The following is a 20632-nucleotide window of genomic DNA, read 5'->3' as shown; positions in this document are numbered from 1 at the left end:
TATTTTATTTAGCCTCTTCAGAAGGAAACAAAATCTGTCTTCTCAGGCTAAATAAAACATTTAAAGTGTTTAGCATAACCTGCAATACAGGAAGCCACCCATAAGTATTAGCTCTTATTAAGTATTAGAAAACATGTATCTATCAGTAGTCGCAATCTGTTTAAATTCAGTGATGAAGGGACCAGAGGAATGGACCACAGAAAGTGATACACCATACACATGCCATCTTGGTGAGGATGGTGAGGGACAGAAATGACAAGAGTTTTTGCCTTAAGCTATGTGACAGCATCTGAAGAAGTAATCAAAGTGAAGCTGGCTCTTGGAGTAAGAGCAAGTTCCCAGAGCTAAGACTGTTGAATTACATGAGCGATGGTGAAGAGACTTCATCCAGGGGTTGTGACCCTATGGTCCACAGATACCCAGGGGTGCACAGACAAGAATCACGGAGTCTGTGAACTTAGATCTAAAGTTCCGTCTTTATTTTCACTAAATTCTAATGGAAATCTAACATCTCCCATTTTGAATACAGTAATTCACGAAGCATAGCTGAAGGAACAGTACTCATGGCTTGGGACCAAAGTTGTCTTCTTATCACATTATAGTTCTTGCAGATATCCCAAAATACCATTTAGAATCATGATTAATTTGAAATTATGGCAGATATATGGTAAGTCCGTATATTAATACATCAGAAATTGGCTTTTTTTTTTTAAAGATGGAGTCTCACTCTGTCTCCCAGGCTGGAGTGCAGTGGCATGATCTCGGCTTACTGCAACCTCCACTTCCTGGGTTCAAGCAATTGTCCGTCTCAACCTCCCTAGTAGCTGGGATTACAGGCCCTGCCATCACACCCAGCTAATTTTTTTTTTTTTAAAATTTTTAGTAGAAATGGTGTTTCACTATCTTGGCCAGGCTGGTCTTGAACTCCTGACCTTGTGATCCACCTGCCTCGGCCTCCCAAAGTGCTGGAATTACAGGCATGAGCCACCATGCCTGACCACAAATTGGCTTTAAAAATATTTCACCAGGTACATTTCAATTCAGTTGGTTTCCTTTGTAATCCTTTGCATTATATTTTATGAATTACGAACCCTATTCTGAGAGGGCTCCACAAGCATAGGGCCCACAAGCGAAAAGGGCCCTGGGCACAGGCAGGTTAAGAGTGTTTGATAAGAGCATGGCTTCTGGAGCCAGACAGCCGAGTTTCTAACCCTTTCTCAGCTTCTTACCAGCGCGGTGATGCCGGGCAGGCTACCTGGCTTCTCTGTGCTCTTGTTTACTTGCCTGTAACATAGGGACAAAGGCTGTCCTAAGGTATAATTGTGGGAACTTATGTAAACACATAAAACAGTGTTGCACATAGTAAGCCCTTGGCCAGTGTTAGCCATGATCAGAAAAGCATTTTATGTGAGACCTGAGGAAGGAAAAGACAGCTCAGACTGGGGTCTACGTGCCAGAAGATTTCCCTAGGGAGAGAGTGAAAATAAAATGTTAGGTCACAAGAGATAGGCAGACCACAGGACTGGAGTTAACAAATTCATGCATTCCTTTATTTATTTGTTCATTTGATAAAGGTTATTGACTACCAACTATGTGTCTCTCAGCACGGTCTCTGACACTTTTGGACCTGGAGCAGGTATAGAAATGAGCCCCACACCGTGTCTGAATATTTAATTGTGGCAAATCAAGTGCAAGGAGAATATTCTACTTCACAGAGAAGTCTTCAAAGTAACTAAATAACAAATTATTTTTATGCGACAAAGTTGGCAAAGATGACTGAGTTTAATTAATATTATAGATGTGTAGATGTTCTCTGATGATCTGAAAATGTTTAAATGAGTGGTAAATACAGGCATACAGGGCCAGGCATGGTGACTCACGCCTGTAATCCTAGCACTTTGGGAGGCTGAGGCGGGCAGATCACCTGAAGTCAGGAGTTTGAGACCAGCCTGGCCAGCATGGTGAAACCCCGTATCTACTAAAAATACAAAAATTAGCCGGGTGTGGGGGCGTGCGCCTGTAGTCCAGCTGGGTGGGGAGAATCACTTGAACCTGGGAGACAGAGATTGCAGTGAGCCGAGATCACACCACCGCACTCCAGCCTGGGTGACAGAGCAAGATTCCATCGCAAAGAAAAAAAAAAAGACACACACAGTTTATAAATTATTGTATTTTTGCCCATCAAATTTATTTTTCTTGCTTTCATTTCATTTGTTGCAATAGATAATTTCACACAATTTGTATTTGGACAGTAATGACTTAAAGGATTAAAAAATAAAATATAATTATACTCAACATATATAGCATTTGTATGTATTTAATGTAAAATGTGAATTAGAGTATGTAAAGTTTATTTATTTATTAATATTATTTTTTGAGACGGAGTTTCACTCTTGTTACCCCAGCTGGAGTGCAGTGGCCCGATCTCGGCTCACTGCAACCTCTGCCTCCTGGGTTCAAGCAATTCTCCTGCCTCCTGGGTTCAAGCAATTCTCCTGCCTCAGCCTTCCGAGTAGCTGGGACTACAGGCGTGTACCACCATGCTCAGCTAATTTTTGTATTTTTAGTAGAGACGGGATTTCACCATGTTGACCAGGATGGTCTCGATCTCTTGACCTCATGATCCACCCGCCTCGGCCTACCAAAGTGCTGGGATTATAGGCGTGAGCCACCGTGCCCGGCCCCATTTATTTATTTATTTATTTATTTATTTATTTATTTATTTTGAGACGGAGTTTTTTGCTCTTGTTGCCCAGGCTGGAGTGCAATGGCGCGATCTCAGCTCACGGCAACCTCTGCCTCCACCTCCTGGGTTCAAGCGATTCTCCTGCCTCAGCCTCCCAAGTAGCTGGGATTATAGGCATGTGGCACAATGCCTGGCTAATTTTTTTGTTTTTTTAGTAGAGACAGGGTTTCTCCATGTTGACCAGACTGCTCTCAAACTCCCAACATCAGGTGATCTGCCTGTCTCAGCCTTCCAAAGTGCTGGGATTACAGGCATGAGCCACCACACCTGACCCTAAATTTTTCATGTTTGTTTTTTCATTATTTTTTTTTAAGTTTCAGAATTATTAGAATTAAAAAACAAATTATAATGGATAAATATCAAGTATTTAAAACTTATTTTTATTAAAGATCTGAGATTTTTAATCTTTTGAAATTTAATTAAATTGTTTTAAATATTTTTATAAAAATTGAAATTGTTCTTTGGCTCAGTCCTAGGAGATTCTAGTAAATAATTAATACTGCAGTTCTTATTCTACATATTACATATGTGCATAGTCAAGAATAATATGAATAGTTTAATATTACAAAGGAATCATTAGACTGTGCATAACTGCTGTGAATTCCGTGCTAATGTACAAGAACTTCCAGAACTGCCAAGTGGACCATTAATAGGATCAAACAAGTGGATAACCAGCCTGCACAACATGAAAAACCCTCTTCCACAACAAAATACAGAAATTAGCTGGGCAAGGTGGTATGCACTATAGGGTCCCAGCTACTTGGGAGTCTGAGGCAGAAGAATCCCTTGAACCTGGGAGGCGGAGGCTGCAGCGAGTCAAGATTGCCCCACTGCACTGCAGGCTGGGTGACAGAGTGAGACCCTGTCTCAAAAAAAAAAAAAAAGTGGATCCCTGGGACTGCTGGGAAATACCACTGTCTGTGATATTCTTACATAATAATAGATTATACAAGAATGTTCTGGCCAGAAGCGGTGGCTCATGCCTGTAATCCTAGCACATTAGGAGGCCAAGGAGGGTGGATCATGATGTCAGGAGATCGAGACCATCCTGGCTAACACGGTGAAACCTTGTGTCTACTAAAAATACAAAAAATTAGCCCGGCGAGGTGGTGGGCACCTGTAGTCCCAGCTGCTCGGGAGGCTGAGACAGGAGAATTGCTTAAACACTGGAGGCGGAGGTTGCAGTGAGCTGAGACTGCACCACTGATCTCCAGCCTGGGTGACAGAGCGAGACTCCATAACAACAACAAAAGAAGAATCTGTTACACCCTCGGTATCTGAGACAGATTTAACAAATCCACTTGCCTTTTGTCTGCCTGGTACCCCCATGACTCACACCCTTCCAGCCCTTCCTGGAGGCAGCAGCACAGCCCACAACCCTCACAGCATGGAGACACCCTCACCTAGAGTTTCAAGGATATGGGTCCAGGAATGTGGGGGAGTCTTCACCTGGGCTTGGCAGTGTGGGTCCACAGAGCAGATGGAGCCGAGTTACGCGTCCCTATGCCAGCACCATGTGCCAGACACCCAGTCAGACGTGCCTGTGTGTTCGTTGTTTGTGTGTGTTTGGGTCCCTGCTCTGGACGGAACATACTTAACAGCGTATTTAGATTGATGAGTAATTTCTAAATATTTGGACACATGGTAAGCAGGCCTTCATTTGTATTCTTGTCCTGGGGACTGCACAGTGTTGGGGGTGGTCTGAAGTTGGAGACAAATATTGCTGAGCCTTAGCATATGAGTGGATACCACCTGGAGAAAGGGCAGAACAAGGCGGAAAGGCGAGCAAAGTCGACTGCCGGCATCCGCCTCTCCTTATGATACGTACTTCTCCTTACTCTACCTTCTTCCTCTTCGATTTCCTGCTCATTCTCTTTTTTTCCAAGTTTAAAAACAGTTTACTCCTTCCCAGGCCTCAGAACTCCTGCTGGCATCACAAGCACCATGTATACCTAATAGTGACTACTAGTTTGGGTATTTGGGGTAGGGGTGGAGACACTGAACTTTGAAAGAATAGATCTTTTGGGACTATAACAAATGTAAATAGTGAATATCCCACAGATGAGATTGCCTCTAAGGACAGCAAAATATTTTATAGGAAGCTTATTTTGAGGGCTTTCTCTTTCTCTTTTTTTTTTTTTTTTTGAGACGGAGTTTCGCTCTTGTTACCCAGGCTGGAGTGCAATGGCACGATCTCAGCTCACCGCAACCTCCGCCTCCTGGGATCAGGCAATTCTCCTGCCTCAGCCTCCTGAGTAGCTGGGACTACAGGCATGTGCCACCATGCCCAGCTAATTTTTTTTTTTTTTTTTTTTTTTTTTGTATCTTTAGTAGAGATGGGGTTTCACCATGTTGACCAGGATGGTCTCGATCTCTTGACCTCATGATCCACCCGCCTCAGCCTCCCAAAGTGCTGGGTTTACAGGCTTGAGCCACCGCACCCGGCCGAGGGCTTTCTCTTTCTAAATGTCTTCTTTATCTTGTTTAGAGTTCTTGGACCTTCGTGCTATTTAGCTTCACAGTATTTAGCTGCTTGAGATACTCAAGATTAGACCTATAATCAATCAAAATGAAACAAAATCTATTTCTTGGTTTAGAATGAGATGCTTAGAATGTGATGAAACAGATATTATTAATATTGCTAAAGTGTTGATGCTTTGTTGGGGTCATCTCTGATTTAGTTTGGGAAGGTTTTATGGAATAGATGAAGTTTTTGTTGCATTTGAAAGATTACAGGGCTACAGTGGATAAAGCAATGTGATACATATTTTAAAGCAAATGAAAATCATACCAAAAGAATATTACACCTTTGGCTAGCTTAGTATGTATGTATATCTGATTAACTATATAATTTGTCTTAGCTTACTATGATGATTTTATCACACAAAAATGCATGCAGTAACATGAATTCTTTTTTTTTTTTTTTGAGACAGTCTAGTTTTGTTGCCCAGGCTGAAGTGCACGGCTACAAACGTGGCTGCCTGCAGCCTCGACCTCCCAGGCTCAAGCAGTCCTCCCATCCCAGCCCCCTAAGTAGTTGGAACCACGGACGGGTGCCACCACACCCAGCTAATTTTTTAATTTTTTGTAGAGACAGGGTCTGGTCATCTTGCCTAAGCTGGTCTTGAACTCTTGAGCTCAAGCGATCCTCCTGCCTCAGCCTCCCTAAATGCTGAGATTACAGGTGTGAGCCCCTGTGCCCGGCCATGAATTTTTTAAATGCCTGAATAAAGTTGAGTATGGCCTTCAGTAGCGTAATTCTGAAGTGGCTGATTCTGTTTAACTGTGGGCAGGCAAAACTAACGTTGAGACTCTTTTAGCTCAATAAGGACTTTTATGTTACTCGCATAAAAACCTGAGATAGTGAGCTCATTACTGTGGTGGGAAAATAAATATGTCACTTTCAGAGGAAGTAATGTCTCTGCCCACAGAATGTCCAAAATGTAGGTGAGTGAGTAGCATTCAGTAAAATGAAACGATGGTCCAGTTAAATGTCACACTGCAATGTTAAAGAGAGTGACACATGTAAACGAGGAGGTTACTTGGTTAGATGGTGACTTTCAGAGTGTTAGGAGGGGATCAGCAGTCTGGTTTTTATGGTGTGACACTCTCACATTCAGCCAATTTCTGCCAAAGTGGGGCAAGGAGGGGTTCCACAGATGTCATAGGTGAGCTGACTCTCAGATGACTGCCAGTATTTGGGAACACATTCTGTAGGCAACTCGTAGATTTTTCTCCTTTTCTGTCGTGACTTGCCCTGTGGTCGCTCTTCTGATGATCAGTGTGGGAGATAGGGAAGGAACAGTTGAAACCAGCAAGTCTGATCGTAGAAATTCCTGCTTTCTTGAGAACTGTGTGGCAAGCATTGAACTACTTTGCATGCTCATTGTCTCATTTAATCCTAGCTCATGAGGATGATGTGTGGTGTTACGGTACCTGTAAGATGTGCGTGGGAAAATGGAGCTAGGGAGGTTAAGAGATTTGCTCAACGTTAGACAACTGAGGCAGGAGAATGGGGAAAATGAGGCAGGAGAATAGCAAAGGGAATTAGAAGTTGGATAAAGGAGGGCTGGGCACTGTGGCTCACGCCTGTAATCCCAGCACTTTGGGAGGCTGAGGCAGACGGATCACGAAGTCAGGAGATAGAGACCATCCTGCCTAACATGGTGAAACCCCGTCTCTACTAAAAATAAAAATTAAAAAATTTTTAAAAGTTGGATAAAGAGCAGAACAAGTCAAAGCAGAGAGCAGAAGTAAGGTGAAAGGGCAGGTGAGCAAGAAGCAAGATAAGAGAAGGAAGCTAAGCAGCCAATACCAAAAGGAAGAGAAGTGAGCAAAGACTCCTTGGCCAGCAGGATCTGGACCAAATCAGTAAGGAGCAGCTCTTCCGGGCTAGGCACATGCATTAGAGAGAAAAAGTATCTTTAACATGACCCTGTGTGATGATCCGCTCATTGAAGCTCATGCATATGGACTCATATCATGCCTGTACTTAAAACTATGGGACGGAGATGAAGAACAAGCACACAGAGTCAAAATAACTAAGCGACACGCCTACCAATCAAAAAGGCAGACACTGGGCAGGGAGGGGGAGGTTGCAGTGAGCGGGGATCGTGCCACTGCATTCCAGCCTTGGTGACAGAGTGAAACTCTGTCTCAAAAACCAGCAAGCAAACAAAAAGGCAGACACTGGCTAGAGGTTAGGCAACCTTGGGAAGAGAAGGAAAAAAAACTTCAAAGTAACCCAAAGTACAGCAAACTAATGCTGCTCTCATCTCCAAGAGACCAGCTCGCTCCTCCCTCTCCGAGAGTGCAGTACTGTGCTTAATCAACTCTTTGTTTTCCTTTTCCTTTTTTGAAATGGAGTCTTGCTCTGTCACCCAGGCTGGAGTGCCATCTCTAATGACTGCAACCTCCCCGTCCCGAGTTCAAGTGATTATCCTGCCTCAGCCTCCAGAGTAGCTGGGATTACGGGCACCCACCAGCACACCCAGCGAATTTTTGTTAGAGATGAGGTTTCACCATGTTGCCCTGGCTGGTCTCGAACTCCTGACCTCAAGTGATCCACCTGCCTTGGCCTCCCAAAGTGCTGGGATTACAAGTGTGAGCCACCATGCCCCTCCTGCACTTAACAAACATTTGCTGCTTTGCTTTGCCCTCTGTGTGTGTCACGTCCAATTCTTTGTTCGGGACACCAAGAGCCTGGAACTGCATGGCACTATCCGGCAACACCACCACAAATGGAGAGCCTAGATTTGATCCAGTTCAGTCTGAGAGCAAAGAATGAGCTCAACCATTGTTCTGTTCTTTGCCTCTCCTTTTTCTCGTGTGTGTGTGTGTGTGATAAAATTGGGTAAGCGTAGCAAATCAAAACCACAAAGAGTTACCACTTTATACCTACTAGGATGGCTATAATGTTTTTTAATGGAAAAATTACAAGTATTAGCAAGGATAAGGGGAAATGGAAACCCTCACTGGGGACGGTAGGAATGTAAAATGGTACAGCTGCTATGGAGAACAGTCTGGCAAGTTCTCAAAATGTGAAACATAGAATTACTATATGATGCCACAATTCTACTCCTAGGTATACACCCAAGAGAACTGAAAACCTATGTCTGCATAAAAACCTACACAGAAAGATTCACAGCAGCACAGTTCATAGTAGCCCCAAAGCAGAAACAACCCAGATGGCTGTCAGCAGATGAAAGGAAACAAGATCTGTCTACACAGTGGAGTGTAATTCAGCCACGGAAAGGAATGAAGACCGGTCCAGCCTGCAGGATGCGTTCACCCTGAACTTCAGGCTAACCAAGAGAAGCCAGTCATAAAAGACCCCCTGCTGTATAATCCTGTTTTTATGAAATGTCCAGAATAAGCAAATTCACAGGGACAGAAAGTAGATTAGTAGGTGCCAGGGGCTGAGGGAAGGAGAATGAGAATGCCACCAATGGACATGGGATTTCTTTTTGGACTGATGAAAAATGTTCTGGAATTAGATAGTGGTGATGGTTGCACAGTGTGGTAAATGTACTAAAATCCACTGAATTGTACACTTCAACATGGTGAGTTTTGACTGGGTGCGGTGGCTCACATCTGTATTCCCAGCACTTTGGAAGGCTGAGGCAGGCGAATCACCTGAGATCAGGAGTTCTAGACCAGCCTGATCAACATGGTGAAACCCCATCTCTACTAAATACAAAAAATTAGCTAGGTATGGTGATGCATGCCTGTAATTTCAGCTACTTGAGAGGCTGAGGCAAGAGAATTGCTTGAACCTGGGAAGTGGAGTTTGCAGCGAGACGAGATTGTGCCACTGCACTCCAGCCTGGGAGACAGAGCGAGACTCATTCTCCAAAAAAAAAAAAAAAAAAAGTGAATTTTATGTTATGTGAGCTGTATTTTAAATATTTTAAAAGACAACCTGAGGGTCAGATCTGGGAGATCTTTGAATACTGGATTCTAGGGTCCAAGTTTTATTTGTGTGGACCAGGGAGCCACTGGAAGTTTCTAAAGAGGATATTGACAAGATAGGGGTCAGGTAAACATGTAAAGTGCTTAACACATGGGAAGTGTTCAGTAAATATCAGCTCCCTTCTCTTCCCTTATGACCCGCTCCCCAAATTCAAGACCAAGCTTCCATTCTTCCTATGGAAAAATCGTCCTTTTCTCTTTGGACACTAATGGAAAACCCATCTTTTCTCTTCTCTCTTTTTAAAATTTTTGCCCCCGGCTAATTTTTGTATTTTTAGTAGAGAGGGAGTTTTGCCATGTTGGCCAGGATGGTCTCAAACTCCTGACCTCAGGTGATCCACCCACCTCAGCCTCCTAAGTGTTGGGATTACAGGCATGAGTCACTGTGCCTTTTCTTTCTTTCTCTCTCTCTCTTTTTTTTTGAAGAACAATTGAAATCAACGTTTTCTAAAAGATTCTTTCTAGATCTCAGCTTCACCGAATCATGTCGTGCGCATTCACCCACCACGTGACTGCTGCGCTTCCCCGTCTCCATTTCACTCCATTTCTCCCTCCTTCCTCTCTTTCCCACCCACACAGGGAGGAGCATGATAAAAAGGGACCAGGCAGTCCTGGGTTCCAAGCCTACCCGGCTCCCTGTCCTGTAGACGCTCTGACTCCGCTCAACGCCAGTTCCTTCCAGTAACCACAGCAGTCATACCAAGTTCTAGGGTTCTTTCGAGGATAGTGTGTATTAGCCACAGTGGATCTCTGATGCCTGACGCATCGGCTGTGCTCAAGAAATGACAACTCTTGCATTACAGTGACTATGGAGTTAGGGGACAGTGTATGGTGAAATGCTGATCACTGTTGAGAGTTAATTTCATCCCTCTAGTCTCAAATCCAGTATTTTAAGGAGGTGCTAAATGCTTTGTCCTGGAGAGCTATCTTATGGGACAGAATCCTTTTCCCAATGTCATCCGAGACACATCCTGACAGTAGAGAGCTACTTCCAAGAAGTAATTGGAAGTGCCATTATTAGGCAGGAATAGGGACTCTAGGGGATTTTGGGGTCAGCAGATACGAAATGAACGATTTCACACAGCTGTGGCAGGAATTTCCCACGAGACCCCGCCCCCGGCTGAGTCACAGCACTCCGTGTGTGACCTGAAGCCCTCCTGAGCTGCAGAACCCTGAAGACCAAGGAGTGGAAAGTTCGCCGGCAGCCCCGAGATCTCAAGGTCTGTCCATTTGGGGGAGTGAGCGGGGGCACTGAGAGGGGTGAGGATAGAACCTTTGCTCCCTTTGCCCATTTCTAGACTTTTTCTCCTTCTAATTTAGAATGACATCTCTTCAATAGCCCATGAAACAAACATCACTAACTTGGCCTGAAGAGACTTTTTCACTCCTTAGTTATGTTACCATACAAGCTTCACATCTCAAAACAGGCTAGGTAGGACATGGCTCTGTTTGAGAAAATGTGTTAGTGTGTTGAACAGGGAGGACTTTCCACATGTTTCGGTGTTCAGCTCAAGGGGAAGAGTGACTGTGGGACAGCGTCTTTTTTTCTCTCTCTCTCTTTCATAAATAACCTAATTTTTAATTTGTTATTTTTGTGGATACATAATAATTTTACATTAATGTATTTATGGGGCACACTTGATATTTTGATACATGCCTAGAATGTGTAATGATCAAATCACAGTAGTTAAAATATCTATCAACTCAAAAATTTATCATTTCTTTGTGTTGGGAACATTTTAAATCTTCTCTTCTAGCTATTTCGAAGTATGCAATAAATTATTGTTAACTATAGTCACCATACTGTGCTGTGGGATAGCTTCTTCTTAACTGAATCATCTGATGCCCCTGACAGCTTCTCTTTGTAAGGAGTTTATTTCAGGGGCAGCAAGTAATTGACATTATTGAGAGCTGGATGGTACTTCGAAGTGTCTATGAAAGTCCCCAAAAGTTCTGGCTATTGTTATTTCCGCATTTTAGCAGAACATGATGGAAAATTCACCCTCAGACATTGGCAAACCTGCACAAAGCTGTGTACTTAGTCACGCCTGCCTTATCACAGTCGTTTCTATGAATGTACTGCTTTTCCATAGTATCGCATCATTAATTGTTCCTGAAAAACCCTGAGTTATCTTCTTGTAGAATTGTATAAGTAATGATTGCAATATAGATAACTTTGAGAGGAGAAACCACCTTTCCTTGGAAATGTTTACTTTTGCAGAGTGGCATTTTCGAGACCAGTTAATTTGATTAAAATTCTCTTGGAATAGGCTTTGCTTGTATCTTACCTGTACCAGATTTCATCATGGGAAACAGCTGTTACAACGTAGTAGCCACTCTGCTGCTGGTCCTGAACTTTGAGAGGACAAGCTCATTGCAGGATCTGTGTAGTAACTGCCCAGCTGGTGAGTGCCCAGTTATCACGTGCATTTGATCTGTTCTGTTGGAAGCATGGTTCAGTTAGTCTAGTGGTCAAGGCTAATGAGCTCCCTTTTAAGGAAATGAACATGAAAAAATCCACACATATTTATTGGATGCTACCACCTAGCTGTGTGAACGCAGGCAAGTCATTCAACCTCTTGTGCCTTGACTTTCTCATCTGAGGATAATAAGAGAACCTGTTTTATGGGATGGCTGGGAGGATCTACTGAAAGGCTTAGAACAGTGCATGGCACACGGCAAGACTTCAATACATGTTAGTTTTGTGTGTAGGGCTTTGTGCTCAGACTGGGGGCATAGCAGCAAGAAAGCAGGTGGCACAGGGCTTATCAGTGGGAATGTCAGGAGCATTTAAATTTTAGTGTAGGACATTGACGTCCTTCTGGATCCAGTCATATTGATCTCCTAGATCAGTCAAGATAATCATTTTGTTTTATTCAACAGATAAAGTATTTTCTTTCTGCTGATTTATTTCTTACAATATCTATATTTTGTTATTTCTTTTCTTTTTTTTGAGACAGTGTCTCATTCTGTCACTCAGGCTGGAGTGTAGAGGCATGATCTCAGCTTGCTGCAACTTTAGCCTCCCAGGTTCACGCGATTCTCCTGCCTCAGCCTCCCAAGTAGCTGGGACTACAGGCACGCCCCACTGCACCTGGCTAATTTTTATATTTTTAGTAGAGACGGGGTTTCACTATGTTGCCAGGCGGGTCTTGAATTCGTAACCTCGGGTGATCTGCCTGCCTCAGCCTCTCAAAGTGCTGGGATTACAGGCATGAGCCACCGCACCCGGCCTCTTTTTTTTTTTTTTCTTTTGAAACAGTCTCGCTCTGTCGCTCAGGCCGGAGTGCAATGGTGCAATTTTGGCTCACTGCAACCTCCGCCTCCCAGGTTCAAGCAATTCTTCTGCCTCAGCCTCCTGAGTAGCTGGGATTATAGGCATGTGCCACCATGCCTGGCTAATTTTTGTAGAGCGGGGTTTCAACATGTTGGCAGGCTGGTCTTGAATTCCTGACCTCAGGTGATCCGCTGGCCTCAGCCTCCAAAGTCCTGGGATTACAGGTGTGAGTCACCGTGTCTGGCCTGAATTTTGTTATTTCTAATTCTGTGATTACACAAAGAACAATCTTGCAAATGTATCATATTAAGAAGTCGATCAAACTAATGTCTATCACTGTGGCATCTAGAAAACTAATCATTCTTTTCTAATCTTATTTTCTTGTAAACTTCAGAATGCCTTGGGTGACGATTGCCCACTGTCAAGCGTGTACTGCTATTTTCTGCCTTTTTTAGGTACATTCTGTGGGAATAACAAGAATCAGACTTGCATTCCCTGTCCTCCAAATAGTTTCTCCAGTGTAGGTGGACAAAGGGTGTGTGTCCTATGCAGGCCGTGTAAAGGTATGAGTTCAAAGATGTTTTCTTCTTCTAGAAGATAGTTGGGAAGATAAGCTTTTCTTTCCTATTCAATAACTGCTCTCTATTGAAAATCTCAAGTGTCAAAGACTCTGATTCTTTTGTCAACCAGTAGGTCCAGTAAAATAATTTATGATGAGAGCAATTATTTGTGGACTGAGCTTTCTAAATATTAGAGGGAACATTCATTTGCTGAGAGAGAAGTTTTGACTTCCCAAAATGTAAAAATGTCTTTTTAGAGATTTTAAAGTAAACTTGAACATTTCTGGGAACATTATAAATAGAGTGAGAATGATTGTGACTGCACAACATAAATTTGATTCCTGGATTTGGAGGTCAAGTGGAATAAAACGTTGGGTGCTGTGGGGACTTCGCAGGTGTTTTCAGGACCAGGAAGGCGTGTTCCTCCACCAGCGATGCAGAGTGTGACTGCATTTCAGGATTTCGCTGCCTGGGGGCCGGATGCCGAATGTGTGAACCAGATTGTAAACAAGGTCAAGAATCGACAAAAGAAGGTAGGTTTACACTTCTTTGATCTAGTGTAGTTCTGTGATGTAGGCAAACTTAGCTTAGGCCTTGATCCTTTGAATATAAACAAACAGATCTATAGAAACTTAAAGTAACAAGTAACAAGAAACTTAAAGTAACAAGTAAAATGTATTGACTATTAAAAGATGATGTTAATAATTAATATCATCTTTTAATTAATGAAATATTTCCGTTATTTTGTCATAAATGGAAATAACTTGAAATCAGAACATTCGTTAATTGCCAGAACCATTCATCTTCACACACGACAGACACAAGCAATACTCTGAGTACCGTCAGAATAGAAACTAGCCAACTTAGGCTGTTGTTTCAAGAATTATTGAACAATTTGTGTAGACTGCATTATGGTAATGACTTGATTACATTCATCACAGGAAAAGTTATAAAATGATGAAAATGCTTCCTTTTTATCATTGCTTTCGTTTTTAATGCAAGGTTGTAAAGACTGTGGCTTTGGGACATTTAATGATCAGAAACGTGGCGTCTGTCGACCCTGGACAAAGTATGTATAATTTCCTTTAGTTTATTGAATAAAGAATCTTGGTTAGGCCAGGTGTGGTGGCTCACTCCTGTAATCCCAGCACTTTGGGAGACCAAGGAGGGTGGATCACGAGGTCAAGAGTTTGAGACCAGCCTGACCAACATGTTGAAACTCCATCTCTATTAAAAATAGAAAAATTAGCCGGAGTGGTGGTGCATATCTATAATCCCAGCTACTTGGGAGGCTGAGGCAGGAGGGCTGCTTGAACGTAGAAGTTGGAAACCAGCCTCAGCAACAAAGTGAGGTCCTGTGTCTACAAAAAATAAAAAAAATTAGCCAGGCATAATGGCACACACCTGTTGTCCCAGCTATCTGGAAGGCTGATGAGGCAGGAGGATCACTTGAGTCCCAGAGGCTGGGGCTGCAATGAGCTATGATCGCACCATTGCACTCCAGAGCAGAGACCCTGTCTCAAGAAAAAGGAAAAGAGTTGCCCGTGGAACTCTGAAACTGTAAGCCTCTTCTCTGTTTCCTTCTCATTTCTTTGCGGCCTCTTATATTCTCTGAGTGATCAGCCCATCTCCATGTTGTTCAATGCCAGCCTCTAGAATGACACAGAAGAAAGTAACAATTTCCCGTTACCCTCCAAAATGTGGCACACACTTGGGCACACAAGGCCATCACAGGTGCTGGTCCACAAATGGCTTGTCCTGTGCCCCTGTCAACAGTGGTGTAGGGTTAGAGAATAACCATTTAGAAACTTTTCAGGCAAATTGTCAGAGTAATGTGTCTGTTGACTGAGAATAGAAATTTGGGCATTGTATTTTGTATGTCTCTGCCCTTTTTCCGTTTGCTTTTTCTTACTAGAAAATCATTTTTGTTATTTTACATTTTCATTTTTATTGTATTTTTTAAAAGTGCTTTGGTTTGTAACAGACAGGAAAGTGACTTTTTCGGAGAGAAAATAAAGTGTTTTAAAACAGGAATCATGGTATCCATCTGCTTTTGTCATTTATAATTTATCAGCATCGGAGTGGCCGACAAATGGAATCACGATACACAAGAAAAGTATTGACTATTTTCTCAGACTTAGCTGAATTCTCTCTTTGAAAAGTAGCTTTTTAAAAAAGTTCTGTTTTTTTGTTTTGTTTTGTTTTTGAGATGGAGTTTCACTCCTCTTGCCCAGGTTGGAGTGCAATGGTACGGGCTCAACTCACTGTAACCTCCACCTCCTGGGTTCAAGCGATTCTCCTGCCTTGGCCTCCTGAGTAGCTGGGATTACAGGTGTGCGTCACCATGCTGGCTAAATTTTTTGTTTTTGTAGTAGAGATGGGGTTTCACCATGTTGGCCAGGCTGGTCTTGAACTCCTGACCTCAAGTGATCTGCCCGCCTCGGTCTCCCAAAGTGCTGGGATTATAGGCCTGAGCCACTGGCTTTTTAAAAAGGTCTTTCAATACAAATTGTTCAGAGTTGTTAAGTGAGTCTCTGTGGAAAGTGGGTTTGAACTGGGCTCTGGAGGATGAGTGGACTTGGGGTAGGTAAAGCACCGAGGGAAAGGTGTAGCAGCAACAGCAACAATGATGGCGATGGTGGTGGTGGTGATGATGACAGCTACCCTTTACTCCGTGTGTCAGACGTGCAAGAGGGTGTCACTGACTCTCACTCATTTGTTCCTTGAAATAGTTCTGGCAGCACATGCACCCTTAATTTTGCAGATGAGAAAACTGAGGCTTAGGGAGATTTCTTTTTCTTTTTTTCTTTTTTTTTTTTTGGTTTGAGAAAGAGTCTTGCTGTGTTGCCCAGGCTGGAGTGCAGTGGTGTGATCTTGGCTAACTGCAACTTCTGCCTCCTGGGTTCAAGCAATTCTCCTGCCTCAGCCTCCTGAGTAGCTGGGACTGCAGGAGTGTGTCACAATGCCCGACTAATTTTTCCAATTTTTAGTAGAGACAGGGTTTCACTATGTTAACCAGGATGGTCTCGATCTCCTGACCTTGTGATCTGCCCATCTCAGCCTCCCAAAATGCTGAGATTACAGGCGTGAGCCACCGCAACTGGCTTTTTTTTTTTTTTTTTTTTTTTTTTTTTTTTTTTTTGAGATGCAGTTTTCCTCTGTTGCCCAGACTGGTGTGCAGTGGCACAACCTCACTTCATTGCAACCTCTGCCTCCGGGGTGCAAGTGATTCTCCTGCCTCAGCTTCCCCAGTAGCTGGGATTACAGGCACCCACCATCATGTCCGGCTATTTTTTTTTTTTTTTTTTGTATTTTTTAATAGAGACAGTTTCACTTTGTTGGCCAGGTTGGTCTCAAACTCCTGATCTAAGGTGATTTACCCACTTTGGCCTCCCAAATTTCTGGGATTAAGGCATGAGCCACCATGCTTGGGCTAGAGAGATTTCTTAACTTGCCCAAAGTCATTTTGGAAAGCAGGAGACCAAAGGCTCAAACCCTGGTTTGTCTGATGCCAGTGGTGGACCCTCTAACCCTGTGCTATCCTTTATCTGTGCTGGAGATGGTCAAGTCCAATTAAGAAGTTGGGGCCGGGCGCGGTGGCTCAAGCCTGTAATCCCAGCACTTTGGGAGGCCAAGGCGGGTGGATCATAAGGTCAAGAGATCGAGACCATCCTGGTCAACATGGTGAAACCCCATCTCTACTAAAAATACAAAAAAAGTAGCTGGGCATGGTGGCGCGTGCCTGTCATCCCAGCTACTCAGGAGGCTGAGGCAGGAGAATTGCCTGAACCCAGGAGGCGGAGGTTGCGGTGAGCCGAGATCGCGCCACTGCACTCCAGCCTGGGTGACAAGAGCGAAACTCCGTCTCAAAAAAAAAAAAAAAAAAAAAAGAAGTTGGGGGTGAGAGACTAACCAGGCAAAACAGCCTGAACTGAGCTGTCACCAAATAGAAGGAAGACACGGAAAGCTTCAGGGAGCCAGATGGTCAAGCAGAAGTTTTTCAGAATATCTTTGCATTGCCTGCAAACCCAGACCCACATATCTTTTTCACTAGGCTACTTCATTGGGTGAAAAATGAAAAAGTTTTAAATCGGAATCCTCTGGACCTAAGTTAATTCTTTAAACTTTTTTCATTGAACTGTCTAAGCTGCTCTTTGGATGGCAAGTCTGTGCTTGTGCATGGGACGAAGGCAAGGGACGTGGTCTGTGGACAGTCTTCAGCCGACCTCTCTTCAGGAGCATCCTCTGTGACCCTGCCTGCCCCTGCAAGAGAGCCAGGTATCTGGGCTAAGCCATTAAATCAAAATGAGTATCTTTTTTCTTGTGTGTGTGTGTGGTTTTTTTTTTTTTTTTGAGATGTAGTCTTGCTCTGTCACCCAGGCTGGAGTGTAGTGTTGCAATCTTGGCTCACTGCAACCTCCGCCTGGGTTCAAACAATTCTCCTGCCTCAGCCTCCAAAGTAGCTGGGACTACAGGCATATGCCACCATACCCAGCTAATTTTTATGGTTTTGGTGGAGATGGGGTTTCACCATGTTGGCCAGCCTGGTCTCGAACTCCTGACCTCAAGTGATCCACCTGCCTCAGTCTCCCAAAGCGCTGGGATTACAGGCGTGAGCCACTGCACCCAGCCATTAAGTTTCTTTCTTTCTTTCTTTCTTATTTTTATTTTTTGCGATGGAGTCTCTCTTTGTCCCCCAGGCTGGAGTGCAGTGATAACGATCTCGGCTCACTGCACCCTCCACCTCCTGGGTTTCAAGCGATTCTCGTGCCTTATCCTCCTGAGTAGCTTGGATTACAGGCACCCACCACCACACCCAGCTAATGTTTGTATTTTTAGTAGAGATGGGGTTTCACTATGTTGGCCAGGTTGGTCTTGAACTCCTGACCTTAAGTGATCCACCCTCCTTGGCCTCCCAAAGTGTTGGGATTACAGGCATGAACCACCATGCCCAGCCTTTTTCAAAGTTTTCTAAGTTTACTACATTAGCAGGTTGGAGATGCCCAAAGCTCTGAATCTTCTCATGCTTAGGAGTTTACCAAGGTAAATATACACAAGTGTATGAGCGTCAATACATTTCTGCGTGCATTTCTCCTTTGGCTCTGTTTTGCAGGACGCACTCCGCAGATCATCTCCTTCTTTCTTGCGCTGACATCGGCTGCGTTGCTGTTCCTGCTGTTCTTCCTCGTGCTCCGTTTCTCTGTTGTTAAACACGGCAGAAAGAAACTCCTGTATATATTCAAGCAACGTAAGAGTAACATAATCGTATTAGGGCTCTAACAAGGCAAGGCTTTTTATAGTAGGAAGGAAAAGATGATTTTTTAAAAAATTTATAGAAATGAGGTTCATATAGCCCAGTGGTTATCAGGCAGGGGCAGTTTTGTCTCTAGAAATATTTTCAGTGTCTGGAGGCAGTCGTGATGGTCACTACTTGGTGGTGGTGGTAGTTGGGGGCTATTGGCACCTGGTAAGCAGAGGCCAGTGATGCTGCTAAACTCCTACAATGCACAGGGCAGCCTCCCAGCAAAGAGTGGTGCTGCCTCAAATGTCAATAGTGCTGAATGGAGAAAGCTTGGGTATAGTAGAGAACACTCCAGTTCCAGAAAAATGACAGATTTAAATATGCTGCAGCCTTGGATTATTCCATATGTGTACATGCGTGTAGAGGACACTGGCAAAGAAGAATCAGAAAACCATGTTCCCCTCATGCCCCTCTGGTTGATAAACGGGCTTAAATTGAGTTTGGACCTATATTTGAGGAAGGCAAAGAGAACAAAGAGGGAGTTTGAAGGAGTTTAACCAAATGGACTGGCCGGGCACCATGGTTCACACCCGTAATTCCAGCACTTTGGGAGCTGAGGCAGCCAGATTGCCTGAGCTCAGGAGTTCGAAACCAGCCTGGGCAACATGGTGAAACCCGTCTCTACTAAAATACCAAAAAATTAGCCAGGCATGGTGGCGTGCACCTGTAGTCTCAGCTACTCGGGAGGCTGAGGCAGGAGAGTCACTTGAACCCGGGAGGCAGAGGTTGCAGTGAGCTGAGATGGTGCCACTGCACTCCAGCCTGGGCGACAGAGTGAGACTCCGTTTCCCCCACCCACCCGTAAAAAGGACTATTACAGCATCAATATGGATAAATGAAAATTTTCAATAATGAATTTCATTCATTCATTTGTTCAACAAGATATGATGTCTATAAGGCACTCAGAAAGTGCCTGGCACAGAGTCAGCACCCATTAGACAAAAGCCATGGGTAATTATTTGAAAAAAGTATATAGAAGGAGAACAACCTGTTTTTTGTCTTTATCGATGATAGAACGAGACATAACAGGCTTAATAAGACTTAATACGAGACATTTAACAAAAGGAGATTTTGAGAGCAAAACCAAAACAACATATAAGATCAGAATGTGTCTATTTGGAGGTTGTTAAAAGATATATGCAGAAAACTCATTAGTAAAATTTTGTTTTGTTTTTGAGACAGAGTTTCACTTTTCTTGCCCAGGGCTGGAGTGCAATGGTGCGATGTCAGCGTACCACAACCTCCGCTTCCCGGGTTCAAGCAACTCTCCTGCCTCAGACTCTTGAGTAGCTGGGATTACAGGCATGCACCACCATGCCTGGCTAAGTTTGTATTTTTAGTAGAGACAGTGTTTTTCCATGTTGGTCAGGCTGGTCTCGAACTCCTGACCTCAGGTGATCTGCCTGCCTTGACCTCCCAAAGTTCTGGGATTACAGGTGTGAGCCACCATGCCTGACCTATTGTACACTCTTTTATTGAATGATGACATCATTATTTACCTATTCTAATATTCATGGATACTGGGATCATTTCCAGCTTGAGGTTATTACATGCAATAACATTTGAATATTTTCGTCCGTGGATCTCAGCACATGTAAACACGTGTTTCTGGTTTTGTTTTGTTTTTGAACCTAGGAATAACATTGCTGAGACACAAGGAACATGTATCTTGGTCTTGAATATGCCGAACTGTTTTCCAAAGTGACTGGATTCTGTTTACACTCCCCTGGCGGGAATGAGATTTCTTTTACTCCATATCCCCTGATAACTCTTGGCGTCATTAGACTATTTTTGTCCATATGGTGTGTAGATAGTGTATCTCATTGTGGTTTTAACTTGCGTTTACTGATTGCTAATGAGGTTAGATGCCTTTTCATGTTATTTTGGTTATTTGGATTTCCTCTGTAGTGAATTGCCTGATCGAGTCTTTTGAATATTTTCTCAGAGGGTTTTCTGTCCTTTTCTTACTAATGTATAGGAAGTTTTTAGTCTGTTGCTCATGAGCTGCAAATATCTTTTCCTTTTTTGTGGTTTGCTCTTTTATTTTTATTTTTGAAACGGAGTCTCGCTCTGTCACCAGGCTGGAGAGCAGTGATATGATCTCAGCTCACCACAACCTCCGCCTCCCAGGTTCAAACGATTCTCCTGCCTCAGCCTCCCAAGTAGCTGGGACTATAGGCACTTGCCACCATGCCCGGCTATTTTTTTTTTTTTTTTTTTTTTTTGTATTTTTTTAGTAGAGACAGGGTTTCACCATGTGAGCCAGGACGGTCTTG

The 20632-nt window shown here is 43.5% G+C and overlaps 1 protein-coding gene across 3 annotated transcripts in view; it reads left to right on the top strand.

Annotated features, from left to right (window-relative positions):
* TNFRSF9 (TNF receptor superfamily member 9) overlaps window positions 1–20632 on the top strand; it is a 34181-nt gene that overhangs the window by 4629 nt on the left and 8920 nt on the right. The window contains exons 2-8 of one of the 3 annotated variants that reach the window (XM_074380004.1): window positions 8331–10437; window positions 11488–11622; window positions 12950–13057; window positions 13450–13587; window positions 14057–14123; window positions 17202–17332; window positions 18168–18302. In XM_074380004.1, coding sequence (XP_074236105.1) covers window positions 11523–11622; window positions 12950–13057; window positions 13450–13587; window positions 14057–14123; window positions 17202–17332; window positions 18168–18302 — 679 coding nt within the window. In that variant the 5' untranslated portion in view covers window positions 8331–10437; window positions 11488–11522. Of the gene's footprint in view, window positions 1–3189; window positions 10438–11487; window positions 11623–12949; window positions 13058–13449; window positions 13588–14056; window positions 14124–17201; window positions 17333–18167; window positions 18303–20632 lie in introns of those variants that run through there. The other 2 variants (XM_010350265.2, XM_010350266.2) reach the window with 2 other exon arrangements.

This window comes from Saimiri boliviensis, chromosome 11, assembly GCF_048565385.1.
Source record: "Saimiri boliviensis isolate mSaiBol1 chromosome 11, mSaiBol1.pri, whole genome shotgun sequence".
NCBI lineage: Eukaryota > Metazoa > Chordata > Mammalia > Primates > Cebidae > Saimiri > Saimiri boliviensis.
This window is presented reverse-complemented; position numbering and strand designations above follow the sequence as displayed.